The 13,610-nt window shown below is 35.5% G+C and overlaps 2 protein-coding genes across 9 annotated transcripts in view; both read left to right on the top strand.

Annotated features, from left to right (window-relative positions):
* The first annotated feature begins 978 nt into the window (after window positions 1-978).
* LOC101203714 (12-oxophytodienoate reductase 1) lies at window positions 979-3,693 on the top strand. The gene is made up of 5 exons (XM_004138625.3): window positions 979-1,219; window positions 1,344-1,484; window positions 1,742-1,872; window positions 2,198-2,374; window positions 2,894-3,693. Exons 1-5 carry the CDS (start codon window positions 1,125-1,127, stop codon window positions 3,478-3,480), a joined length of 1,131 nt encoding a protein of 376 aa, XP_004138673.2. The 5' UTR covers window positions 979-1,124; the 3' UTR covers window positions 3,481-3,693.
* A 2,998-nt stretch (window positions 3,694-6,691) lies between these two features.
* The window catches only part of LOC101221910 (DEAD-box ATP-dependent RNA helicase FANCM), a 58,933-nt gene continuing 52,014 nt past the window's right edge, over window positions 6,692-13,610 (top strand). For 4 of the 8 annotated variants that reach the window (XM_031880950.1, XM_031880947.1, XM_031880949.1 and 1 more), the window contains exons 1-3: window positions 6,694-6,915; window positions 7,004-7,328; window positions 7,853-7,996. In XM_031880950.1, coding sequence (XP_031736810.1) covers window positions 6,844-6,915; window positions 7,004-7,328; window positions 7,853-7,996 — 541 coding nt within the window. In that variant the 5' untranslated portion in view covers window positions 6,694-6,843. Of the gene's footprint in view, window positions 6,916-7,003; window positions 7,329-7,852; window positions 7,997-13,610 lie in introns of those variants that run through there. The other 4 variants (XR_004214481.1, XM_031880952.1, XM_031880948.1 and 1 more) reach the window with 3 other exon arrangements.

Raw genomic sequence — 13,610 nt, 5'->3', positions numbered from 1 at the left:
CTAAAGGCAACCTGTTATTGTTCATGCTAAGAGTTGAAGGTTGAGTCAATGTACATGCAAGATAAGAAAAAAAATACAATGACATCGAAAAAAAAATACACTGGTAAACAAAGTACACAAAAAATCCAATAAAATATAAAATTAAAACACCCATATATCTCTCTTGAAACAAAAAAAATGTCGAATGCAACAACGAAGAGACATTAAGAATATCAAACAAAAAAAAAAACAAAGTCAACATGAGTTTAGCTCAACTGATACATGTATGTTCTTGTGAACAAGAGGTACAACATCTTTTATAATTAAATATATAACAACATTTTAAAAAAATTACAAATATAGCAAAACTATCACTGACAGACTTGTATCGCTGATAGACTTCATATGGTATATCAGTGATAGACTTATGATGATAGACTTATATCATTGATAGAATTTGACAAATTTTGCTATATTTACAAAATTTTTAAAATCGTGCTACAAACTTAATTAATTTGAATTTAATTGCTAAATTTGTAACTATCTTCTTTTGTTGTTGTTTTTTTTTTTTTTTTGTAATTTAGCTTGTCAAAGACCTGTTAGGATTGAATGGCAAGATAGGAAGGTAGACTTGTTGTCTCATGGATGACGCACCGAAACCTCAGTTGATTCTAAACAACGCAAAACAAATAATCTTTTTATACTATATATCAATAATTAATGTCCACAACAATGAATGAACCAATCCGGGAGCAAAAAAGCCAAGGTGGGTCAGACTCTAATAATAGAAGGCAAACTTTATGAGACTAACTATATGATTTAAAAGATTAATAATTAAATAAGGCGAAGTTTGATGTATTTTTGTGACAAAAATCAAGCCGTTCAACTCTGGCGGGCGATTTCGAGGCGGCGGAATCTCAGCAATTCCATTATTCACGCATTCCCTCACGTCATTAAATCAAACCTACTATTTTTCGATAATTCAACTTTAAATATTATCCGTTGCTCAGTGGTCAGTGCGCTATGGCGTCGGTCGGGGAGCAAATGTATAATTATGTCTATTTTGTTTCATTGTTGTCTAAAATTTATAAATACCCAAAGGAAGAGCAATAAACAAAGAAAGGAGCAAAGTTAAAGCAATAGAAATGGCTGACAACAACAATGGTGCGTCTGCTCAAACTCCTACCATTCCTGATCTCCTCACTCCTTACAAGATGGGGAAGTTCAATCTTTCTCACAGGTACTTTGCAATTCGCATTTTAAAAGTTTAAATCATCATCTAATTTACCATTTACGATTTGGAAGTCAGATCGTGGGTCCTAATTTACCATATTCACCATCTTCAATCTATAATTACTATTCAGAATCGTACTGGCTCCATTGACAAGGCAGAGATCTTACAACAATGTTCCTCAGCAACATGCCATCTTGTATTACTCTCAGAGGTCTACCAAAGGGGGTTTCTTAATAACTGAGGCCACCGGAGTTTCTGACACTGCTCAAGGGTAATAACCTTTGAAAAATCTTCTTTTCCTTTTCTTTCCCCCAACTCTCGAAAGAAAAATACTTACTCATTCACTCAGTTGCACTATTCAAATAAAAAACGGTCATGTAGCCGTTTTTCTTTTTAGGAAATAAAAAGGGAGTAGGGAGTTGGTGGAGTCTCAAGAAACCTCTTCAGCCCAACTGCCAAAGAACCACTTTATTTTGGGTTGACTTCTGTGCTTAGGAACTAATCTGTTTCTGCCTTCTTCCGTGCAAGGTATCCTGATACACCTGGGATATGGACAAAAGAGCAAGTTGAAGCTTGGAAACCAATTGTGGATGCTGTTCACCGCAAAGGTGGAACATTCTTTTGTCAGATATGGCATGTAGGGAGGGTTTCAAATTCAGGTGCCTTTCCCTTTTGATCACTAGAGACTAGCCAATACAGAACTAGACTTCTTACTTCAACTGAGTCAAAATATCAGAGCTTTAACTCCATTCATTCGCATTGCCGACCTAGATTATAATTAAATTGGCTCAATCATTATATTCTTGAACATTTCACTTGGAACAACTCATTCAAGTAAAAAAATGTAAACCCTTTATGCATTTTCTCCCTGTTTTTGGTGGTGCCTACCATAGTGAACTCAATTCATCTCATTTACTCCAATCTCTTGTTTATTCTAAGAAATAAGTGTCCAATCTGGTTGTGTGTATTTTCTGACGCATATAGGTTTTCAACCAAATGGACAAGCCCCAATCTCATCATCAGACAAGCCGTTGTTCCCGCAAGTTAGATCCAACGGAATTGATGTTGCACAGTTTACCCCTCCGAGACGTTTAAGGACAGATGAAATCCCTCAAATTGTCAATGATTTTAGGCTTGCGGCTAGAAATGCCATTGAAGCTGGTAAGTCCTACTTCTAGAAAACTAACAGTAGTCCTGCCGTGTTTGGATTTTAAGCTTCTTTCTTGATTACTGATTGATACTAAAAACCACCAAGAAGCACAGAAGAGGTAGCGGTACTGTTCTTGGTATTGACTCTAGAGTTCACTATTGATGTGCATGCCATGGCATACAAAAGTTTTACGTTAATTGTACAGGATATAAGAATCTTATGGGCCATTAATTCAGAATTCTTCTGAAAAGTTGTTAACATGAAAAGATAATTCGGGATTTCTTTTGGGGTGGAGAATACTTAGTTTTTTTCTTTTTTACTTAATAAGAGAGTTCTCAATGCCCGAGTTGGTTATCCGTGATTGTTCATGTTTTTAATTTTATATTCACTTTCTTGGTTTTGTTTATTTTTGTGTGAAGAACTCCGATTGGGGCTTCACTTTTTTTTTGCTCAGTTGCTTGGTTTTGTTCATTAATGGTTTATTTGCGCAAAGGCACTGATATGGCAGTTGAATGAATGAATATATATAGGTTTTGATGGAGTTGAAATCCATGGAGCTCATGGCTACCTTATTGAACAGTTTATGAAAGATCAAGTGAATGACCGAACAGATCAATATGGAGGGTCTCTTGAAAACCGTTGCAGATTTGCATTAGAGGTAGTTGAAGCTGTTGTAAATGAGATAGGTGGAGACAGAGTGGGGATAAGACTATCGCCGTTTGCGGATTTCATGGAGGCTGGAGATTCGAATCCAAAAGCTTTGGGAGTTTACATGGCGGAAAGTTTGAACAAATATGGAATTCTGTACTGCCACATGGTGGAGCCTCGGATGAGAAATGTTTTGGAGAAAGTACAGTGTCCTCACAGCCTGCTACCAATGAGAAAGGCGTTCAATGGTACATTCATAGCTGCTGGGGGGTATGATAAGGAAGATGGAAACAAAACCATTGCTGAGAATCGAGCCGATCTTATTGCCTACGGACGTTGGTTTTTGGCAAATCCAGACTTGCCAAAGAGATTCGAGATAAATGCTCCTCTCAACCAGTACCATAGAGATACTTTTTACTTATCAGATCCAGTTGTTGGTTACACGGACTATCCGTTTCTGGAAGAGTAACAATTCTCATTTGGAGTTCCTTCCATTTAACTTTTTGAAATAAATAGTTGGTCTCTATTTATTTTGATGATTATGTTTCCATTTCTTATGTATAACGTAATGTGCGTGGATTATATGAAGTCTCCTACTTCCTCTCGTAATTTGTTTTGTTCCACTTGGTTGAATGGTATAATATATGCATGAAGTCAATGACCAAATAATTTAAACCATAAATTAAAGCGTAAATATGTAATTTAAGTCATACGTTTCTGATGTAGATGTGAGTATTCTCGTTTTCGCTAAGGGAGGGGGCTATGCTACCATAGGAAACAAACTTTGTAATTTACTTTAAAAAAAATACCTCTAGACTTTCAATTTTTTTTTTTTAAATATTGACATTATTAGTTTTGATGTAAATTAATAAAGTTTTGGTTTCCAAAAATACTTATGAATTATTGAAAAGTTTTGTAAAAAGTGGGTGCTTACAAAAATAGGGGAAAAAAACATGATAATAAGGTTAATGTCACCACATTTTCTAATAAAGCTGACAACCGTTCGATAATTTTGTCATATTCACAATATGTACAAAATATGTGTATTTTTTTCTAAATGTTTTTGTCATTTTCCAACTCTTAAACTAAAAGAAAAGTTAATACCCTAGTGTATCCGATTTTTATACGATATTTCTCACCAACTAAAATAAAAACAAAAATTTTAAGTTAAAACATATAGTTCCGCAAAATCTCACCAAAATTTAAAAATATAATGATTTTGAGTTAATCAAACAAAAATGTACGAACACATTCTAAAGTAATGACAAACAACTTCCTTTTTTCATTAAAATACTAAAGTAAGAAATGGACAATTTTTTCGTTTTTCATTAAAATACTAAAGTAAGAAATGGACAATTTTATTTATTTATCTGTATTTAATAACATAAATAGTTGCAAATTTGACAATTATATTCAAAATAATTAAGTATATAGCAACATTTTAAAAAATTTACAAATATAGCAAAATTTGTCAAATTTTACCGATGATAAAAACTGATTATCGATAAACCATGTTGCAAATACTGGTTCTTCATTGATAGATGTACACGTTTATTGCCTACGAACGACGGTTATTTTAACGTCCGTAGGCAATAAGGCAATAAGTAGATAAATTTTATTGCCTAAGTTTAACGTCCATTGCCTAAGTTTATTACCTACCAACGTCCGTAGGCAATAAGGCAATAAGTAGATAAATTCGAGATAAAATTTTAAACTATCAGTCGTACAAGTTTATCAGCGATAGTTTTGCTATATTTGTAAAAATTTTAAAATTTTACTATATCCTTAATTATTATTTCTAAAATGGTCATCAATTACCATTACTCTTAAAGTAACTTATTTTTTTAATTAAACACTTTTAAATACCCAAACTTAGTTGGATATAGAATTTATGTAAATTTTGGATCAATAGGAGTATTTTTTTGTTTAAGTTTAAGAATATTTGTGAAACTTATCGATAATCCATATCCATTTCTAAACAAAATTTTAACCATTTTCACAATAATAATAATAATAACCACAGGAGTAATTTCCACCCGATTTTTAAATTTTTTGAAATATTTTGACAAGACTACAAAGTTTCAGTAGCACATTTTATAACTTAATCAATCTAAAACCATAAAGTGTAAGAAAGACATAAAGAGTATGTTTGCAGTTAGAATGGGGTGGGTTATAATGGTCAAACTGTTTGTGGTGGGGAATGTTTAGCTTTGATTGGGATGATGATTAAGACTTTTAAAAAATCATAGCATTTATTATTTTTCAACCCTCTCGAGGTATTTGTTTCAAACGTTGGAGAGTTCATAACCAACTTTTGGACACCGCTTATACTAATTATCATTGGCCAATATTTGACCACCACCTCTAGCGACTCCAACGGCCTACTTCAACAAATTTTGGTAAGTGCAAAGTCAACCTTGAAAAACTTATAATAACAATATATTTATGGTTTAGGCTAGTGTTTGATGACTGTCATCAACCAGTATCCGACCACAAACCTTCGGTGACTCCATCGACGAACTTTTAAAATTCAACTATACATCACTGTCACTAACCAAACTCCGATCAAATTTATTAAATGAACAACTTAATTGATCGAAATTAATAAAACTACATATTCATTTTTAGGAAGGAAATTATATTACAAAGTTTTATAACAAGTGCATTCCACGTAATGATAAACTATCTTGTATAAATTGGTGGAAGATTGAAGTATGTATTTTTAAACAAATATTTTATGACCTAATCCATATGACAAAAAAACAAGAGAATTGTCAAAAATAGGCCAAAAATGGGGTAGAAAAAGAGTTTTATGATTGATTGTAAAAAAGTTGAGATTTAGGACAAATTTGGAGTGAAATGACGAAAATACCCTTATTTAATTTTACTTCACGACTTTACTCCAGTGTAGTTCATCTCGCAAACATCTCGCAGGTTCTTAAATTCAAATGTTTAATCTGAAATGAAATGAAATTCAAATGTTAAAAGTCACCATAAATCAATTCATTTCAGATCAAACATTTGAATTTAAGAACATGCGAGATGTTTGCGAGATAAAATAACAATGACAATAACTTGCTAACATCTTTTAAACATCTCTAAAACAACAATAAATCAACTTGAAACAATTAAAAATTATATTTGATTTATACATTTAAGGTGCAAATATATACATATAACACAACACGATTCAGATTAAAAAAATAAAACAAATCACAGTGCGTGAGATATTCGTCGGAGTAGGGGATGAACGACAACAGACTAAAGCGGAAAGTTGACAAACTTTTGAGAGAAGAGAAGAAGTGCAAATGAGTTTTTTTTTTTTTTTTTTTACTTTACTTACTATACATTGAAGAGAGAGAGGTTGGAAGAGAAGAGCAAATATGAAGTAAAATTAAATAAGGGTGTTTTCGTTATTTCACCTCAAATTTGTCCTAAATCTCAACTTTTTTACAATCAATTCTAAAACTCTTTTTCTACCTAATTTTTGGCCTATTTTTAACAATTTCCGAAAAAAATATTAATACAAAAAGACACATCTAACATAGTTAGTAAACTACCTCAAATGCAGACTATAATTGCCATAGTATAATACTCTCGGCTTCAAACATAACTATTATAACACAATTTTATTATAAATGGTTATAATCCATAGAATATAACAACCAACTACAATAACAACGCTCGCTCCCCAAACCTGCCCAAAAGCGAACGGCAACCGAAACAGCCATTAATGTCCCCAATTTTCGTTTAAAAGTTTTGCCGCCGTTTGCTCCATCTCTTCACTCACTTAGTTATTCTCGCTTTCCTGCGTTGAGAGATATTTTGTTATATGGCGTTTAGGACGTTTCCGATGGCAACAAGTAATCGAGAATTCACTGTTGACGACAACGACGACGACGACGTAAATGCCGTTCCCGTCCTTCCTCTTTCTTGTTAACTTACCTCATATGTCTGAGTCCTTTGACCTTTCTCTCCCATCCCATTTTCAGGACTTCGACTGGGAAGCAGCCGTCAAAGAAATTGACGTGGCCAGCCTATCAGGAATTCACTCTGCTTCATCACATTCACTTCATCCTTCCCTAACGGAATCCTCCGACGCCGCTGCAGAAACTCCAGCTTCATTTCCACTTTCCGAGGAGAATGAAAAACGCGGAACTTCTCGCCAGTCTACACTTCACAGATTTATCGTGAATGCCAAGTTTCGAAAGAAAACAATGGACGTCGAAAAACCGGTTCAAGATCCCGGCCTTGTTGAAGACTCGGTTGGTCTTGTTGACATAGACGAGGAGGCAGCTAAGACCTGGATATATCCAGGTCGTATTTGAATTCCGGACTAATTTTGATTTCCATTGTTTTGGGATTGTTATCTACGGACTCAATTTCTTCTATTCTCACCATGATCTTCTGTGAAACGTACTCCTCACTTACCCCAAGTAACTAGAACATGTAAAATACAAAAGATAACCTAAATTTGTCAACTGACTGTTTAGATCAACTACAAGCTTCTTCAGGCGGCATATGTTTTACTGCAAGAGTTGTGCTCCTATTTTGGGATGCAACAAATCTAATTTACTTCCTCAAACCATATAGTTTTTGGTAGCCTTTCTTTTGTTTCAACTCTAAGTTTGTTTAACATGCCAACATATTCCTTGGAATTTCTAGAGTTCACTGTTTGATATGTAGGTTATAAATTTCATGAAGTCAGTAGATAAGGAGATTTGTTTCGTATTATGATACAATATTTTGCATCATTGACTGCTTGATGGATTATTCCTATTCTTAGAAGTTCGGTGTTTATAGAAATTATAATCTGATGTGATGTCAGTTAAATCATGTAGTTAATGTTCCTCTTCGGGATTATCAGCTGGCTATTACAAAGACAGCACTATTTTCAAATACATTGGTGGCTTTGCCTACAGGACTTGGAAAGACTCTCATTGCTGCAGTTGTTATGTATAACTACTTCAGATGGTTTCCTGAGGGTAAGGGAAAAATTTTGCTATCTTATTGAGTGTTAAAGTTATATTATATCAGCGGAATGTCCAGTGGCCTAATTGAACATAGTTTCAGTAAGGTATAGGTTCAACTAAAGTTTATAGTGTAATACCAAAATCTGAATTTGAATGAAATGATTCTCTTCCTCAATTGAAGGGAGATGAGGTTTATTTATAGGGTAAACAGAATATAGATTATGTTTTTATAACTGAATTATAAACAAAACTAACAAGTTTTAAACAACAAACAATTGTTAACAAACACCTAAGTAAGTAACTAACTATACTCAATGATAAAGCTTCTCATTGTATCATATTCCATCCCCAAAATCAAACTCGGCCTTGAGGATAATCATTTAGGATCCCAATTGTGTAAAACTTTTTTTTTTCTTAAAGAAAAGAAAATTACCATTCTTTTCCATTGAGAAAAAATGAAAGAATAGATGGGCATACGAACAACCAAACCCACAAAAAGGAGACAATCCTCTACAAGAACGGGCTTCAACTATACAGTATCAATCCTAAAGCATAATTACAAAAGGTTTTTGAAATTGAAGCCCAGAGAAACATGAAAACGAAAAAGGGACCAAGGCTCACTAGGATCCCTCTCAAGACCCCTAAAACACCCTTATGTTTCTCTCATCCCACAAAACCCATTACACATCACACATGCCGGCAAGCCAAAGAAACCACCCTTTCTCCAAAAAAAAGCGGATTAGGAAGGGACTCCATACTTATCATACAAACATCTTTGTGATGAGCACCTGGCATCCCAAAAGATTGGAAGAAAGAATCCCAAACAACGACTGCAACATCACAACTCCAAAGGATGTGATCTAAGTCTCCCTGCCTTTCGACAAAGAATACAACAAAAAGGCCCAAACAACGTAGGCAACTTCCAACCAAGCTTGTCCAATATGTTAGCTTGGTTGTGGAGAACCTGCCAAGTAAAGAACCTAACCTTCCTAGGGATCTTAATCCTCCAAACCATTGCAAAGACCGACTCACGTAAGGGAGAGGGATCAACTAAGCAATTGAAAAAGGATATGCACGAGAACCAGAATCTAACATCTCTCCTCCCTAACCTGAAAGGGTGACCATCAAGCAAAGAAGGGAGGATAGGCACATCAGAAGCTTCCTAGTCAAAAAGAGAACGACAAAACCCAAAGGAGAAAGAAAAAATAAATCTCCGGACCACACAAGAAAATCTACCATGAAATTATTTTAAAGGAAGATAGATGATATAAGCAAGAGGACAAGGCACAAAGATGACTCTCCCCCACCTAATGATGTTCCCAAAAGTGTCTCTCCCGTCCCCCACGACACAATGAACCATGGAACAAAAGAAGGGTTTAAGGCAAGGAGATCCTTTGTTCCCTTTCTTGTTCTTCTTGTCTTTGATGTCCTAAGTCGTCTCATTCTTAAGGAAGTGGAAGGAGGCATAAGGTTAGTTGGGAAAAATCAGCTCTTAGTGGTGTAAATGTGAGTGAGGATGACTTGTTCCAAACGGCAGTCCCCAGATCAGCCTTATGCTCCAATCAATTTTTGCTTAATCAAGGATTATTATTTTTGTTATGTATTCGGTTTGCTGACTTGCTTTATCATCTTTTTTGGCTTTGTATTGTGGCCTTTAATTTGATATTGTTTTGCTGTATTGCTTTTATTAACCTGATATGTGGGTTTTTATTTGCACTTTTGGATGTGATGAGGGTGTTAAGGGGGTGTCAACCTTGTTGAGATGCCTGGGTGCACTTGCCGATCCGCCCCCTTCCCCTATTGCTCTTTGTATACCCCTTATGTACATTGAGTTTTGTCTTTTTTATTTTCAATATTAATAATAGTGAGTCTCGTATCCTTTTCTAAAAAAATAGCAGCCCAGCTTGGTGGCAAGGCAGAAAAATTATCATCTTATACTTAGGTCTCCCCATAGGAGGCTTCCCTAGGCGAAGGGAGTTTTGGCAACCGGTCATAGATAGAGTTCACAAGAAATTAGATAGATGGAAGCACTTTAACATCTCTAGAGGAGGTAGACAAACCTTATGCAATGCTGTTTTGGCTAGCCTTCCTACATACTATCTAACTTTGTTCTCTATCCTCGGGAATGTGGCAACTTCTTTGGAATAAATCATGAGGAACTTCTTTTGGGAAGGCTTTGCTGGTGGAAAAATCAACCATCTTGTGAAATGGAGTTTGGTTTCCCTTCCATTAAAGGATGGGGGCCTCGGCCTAAGGGGCATTGAAATTCACAATTCAGCTTTCCTTGCTAAGTGAGAATGGAGATATTCAAAGGAGGAAACAACCTTTTGGAGGAAAATTATTCGTAACATCCATGGCAAAGAGGCTTTCGATTGGTTTACTTTTGGGAAAGTCTGGAAATAGCCTAAGGAGTCCTTGGGTTAGTATCACTAGGGTGTGGAGGCCGGTGGAACCACTAGCTATTTTTAAACTCGGCAATGGCAGAAAAATTGGTTTTTGGACAGACTTTTGGGTTGGCTCCTCTACTTTTAAGGACCTTTTTTATTACTTAACAGAATTTCCTTATTACCCCATGGCTTAGTTGCTGATGATTGGAACTTTGATACCCTATCTTGGTCCCTCTCCTTTAGAAGAAGCTTTAAAGAAGAGGAAATTGTAAAAAACTGCATATGATTCTGTGACTCAAGAAGTTCTCTCTCCCTTTCTCTCTTCCCTCTCTCCTACTTTCTTTCTCCTCCTCCTCCCCTTCAATTTTTTGTCGGCCGATTGCCTTATCCGGTAGACACTGCTAGTCGTCGTCTTGTTCTTGGACATTACCCTAGCTACCATTCTTACTTTCTCAAAGATGGAAGTAAAAAGCTGCAAAATCGAAAACCTATTTTTCTGTATCTGGCATGAAGATAAAGCTTTTTACATTGAAGATGTTGAAGCTAATATTTCTATGTCTTTATCAATCCTTCAACTTAGTTGGTTCATTGAAATGGTGAATGATTTGAATAAGAAATCTGAAGAAGATTATTTCTATAAGAAAGAAAAAGTTGAGTGTGGAAGGGTTGAAGCTTCTAAATTCAGATCCAAAAGTGGGTGGGTTCTGAGATGCATTGCATGGCCTCGTTCTGGAGGGAGATCATTTATTCATATCCCCATTGGTGAAGATAAACAAGGGTGGAAAAGTTTCGGAAAAATGTTGGGAGACTTCAAGGACATCCACGACTACAATTTCTGGTTCTCCACCCAATCCATATTCAACTCCTTTATGAAGCAACCGAACAGAAATACAAAAGGAAGCTATGCAGAGATAGCAAAATCAAAAGAGTCACCCAAGACCTCTTTCTTCGATACCACAAAACAAAGTACAAGCAAATATTGGGTGATTTAAAATCGGGTAGTCTTCAAAGCCGATTTTGATAATCTTTGGGTTGTTTCAAAACTTTTTGAATTTGATAGTTGGGTAAAAATTAATGAGGCATTATAACTCTTTTTCGACTCAAAAGTTATCATCAATCCATTATTTGCAGACAATGCTTTGATTGAATTGGATCGTGGTCCTTTGAAGGAGTTCTTGAAAATCCAGGCAAATGGCAATCTTTTGGTGTCTTTCATTTAAAGTTTGAAAAGTGGAACAATCTAATTCATAGAAGACCGTTATATTCGAAAGGCTATGGAGGGTGGATCTCAATAAAAAATCTACCCCTTGATTATTGGTGTAATAAAACTTTTGAAGTGATTGGAGCTCATTTTAGAGGTTTAGAAAATATTGCAGCTGAAACTATCAACTTCATTAATGTCTCAGAAGCCAAGATTCAAGTGAAGGAAAATCAGTGTGGTTTCATTCCGGCAACCATTGAGATTTCTGATGAAAGAAGAGGAAGCATTTTTTTGAATTTTGTGGATATCTTTGTATCCAATCCACCCAGCAAATTTCAAGGTGATTTATTTACTCATGATTTTTCTAATCCTTTAGATATTGTCAGATTAAGCCAAGTTATGAAGGACGAAGGCTTTGAGCGAGGTTCATTTAGCTCTAAGTTTGACTATCTCCTTCCTTCGAACTCCATCCCAAGCACGCAAAGGAACCCTTATGAGTTGTCTGAAAGGCTGTTCAAACATCTTCAACAGAGACCAATACCATCTCTCTGGAACTGCAATGCATTGTCGGATTATGGGAATTCTTCCTTTCAACATCCGGCTAATGTTAGTTTCGTTAGTAAACAGTGGGCAGAAGACAATTGGAAGTCTGAGAATTCCAAGGGCCGTTCAAAATCAGAACCACCAGTCAGGAGAAACTCGGCCTTCCCGCCAAAGGAAACTTCTTTTAATTTTATTCCATTTAAAAAATCACTTGTAGGAGACCAGAAGTCACTTATCTGTAGTAATAAAGATAATAATAATGTTTCTATGATTAAGAGTGCCAGCAAGAATTTAATCTCCACGAAGGCCAATGATAAAAGTAATAAAGTTCAGATGGGAGCAACATTTACTCTGCCAGAAAATGAAAAGTTGTTATTAAAGAAGAAAGAGAAGGGTGCAGAAGATAGCTGTGTTATCAATTTAGTGGGTCCCAGGCTCCTTCCAACGTCTTCTAATTTTGAAAATAAGGCATGTGAAAAGTCAAAAAATGGAGAGCAAAGGTCACCTATCTCTAAAAATAAAATTAAAAAAAAAAGCAGCTGTATTTTTCCTATTGATAACAGCAACGCCAGCAAGTTAATCAACAAAGAAATAAGTTCTTCTCCTCCCTTGTCAGCTCGGTTTAACATAGCTACGAAGGTTTCTTGCCCCCCAAAGTTCTACTTGAAGCATTTTATAAGGAAAAAGACTTCCTTCAACAATGTTTGGATTGCTCTTTTCAATTCCGAAACTCTTGGAGCATGTTCATTCAAGGCTCAAGAGAAGCATTACCAGGGTCATCATTCTTTCAAGTCTTCTTTCATTGAAGCAAATCCAGATCTTTTGGAAGTTTCCAGCTCTCTAGTCCAAGCTACTGGTTGCAATACCAGGCGAGGTACATTTAACTCTCTAGAAAAGTGTGAGCAAAATACAAGTAAGGTGCAATATGGGATTGGTAATCCAGAGGAAAATAGCAGTCTTGAAGATCAAGACTTAGATGTTGAATCAGTCCCAAGTGTCAGTAGTGAGGAATTAGAAGAGATTAAAGAAGGAGAAGAGGTTGAGGATTCTGAGATTTTGGAGAACATAATCAGCGATGTCCGCGAATTGTTTGTGGAGGAAGGTGTAGAAGAAGAACAACCTTCTCTCCAGAAATTCAGAGAAGAAATCCCATAGCACTTGCACGACATCATTGAAGCTTGCAATATTTCTTCCTTTGACTTCTTCAAACTTTATCTTCAGCATTGAAAGTATTCTTGAATGTGATGGTGCTTCGAAAGTAATTTTGGAATAAAAGGGAGCTAGGAGTTGATTAATATAAAATAAAAAATAGAAAAAATTGAAAAATTGGTGGTTAGGAAGCAAATTAAGCTGACGGGGAGGTATGGTCTTGCTACAAGTACAAAAAAATTGCAGTTTTGATCCAGACTCTTCAAATCCTTATGGAATTCTATTGTAATTTGATGATTATGAAACATCTGTATAAAGATTTCTGGATACCTAATCATTATGGTCT

Source organism: Cucumis sativus, chromosome 2 (genome assembly GCF_000004075.3).
Source record: "Cucumis sativus cultivar 9930 chromosome 2, Cucumber_9930_V3, whole genome shotgun sequence".
Taxonomy (NCBI): domain Eukaryota; kingdom Viridiplantae; phylum Streptophyta; class Magnoliopsida; order Cucurbitales; family Cucurbitaceae; genus Cucumis; species Cucumis sativus.
Note: the sequence above shows the minus strand (reverse complement) of the source record. Positions and strands in the feature narration are given on the sequence as shown.

Excerpts from the sequence above, each read along its gene's own strand:
- LOC101203714 (XM_004138625.3), top strand. The coding sequence starts at position 1,125 with ATGGCTGACAACAACAATGGTGCGTCTGCTCAAACTCCTACCATTCCT. Across the intron at positions 1,220-1,343 it reads AAGTTCAATCTTTCTCACAG|AATCGTACTGGCTCCATTGA; the intron begins GTACTTTGCAAT and ends ATTACTATTCAG. Across the intron at positions 1,485-1,741 it reads GTTTCTGACACTGCTCAAGG|GTATCCTGATACACCTGGGA; the intron begins GTAATAACCTTT and ends CTTCCGTGCAAG.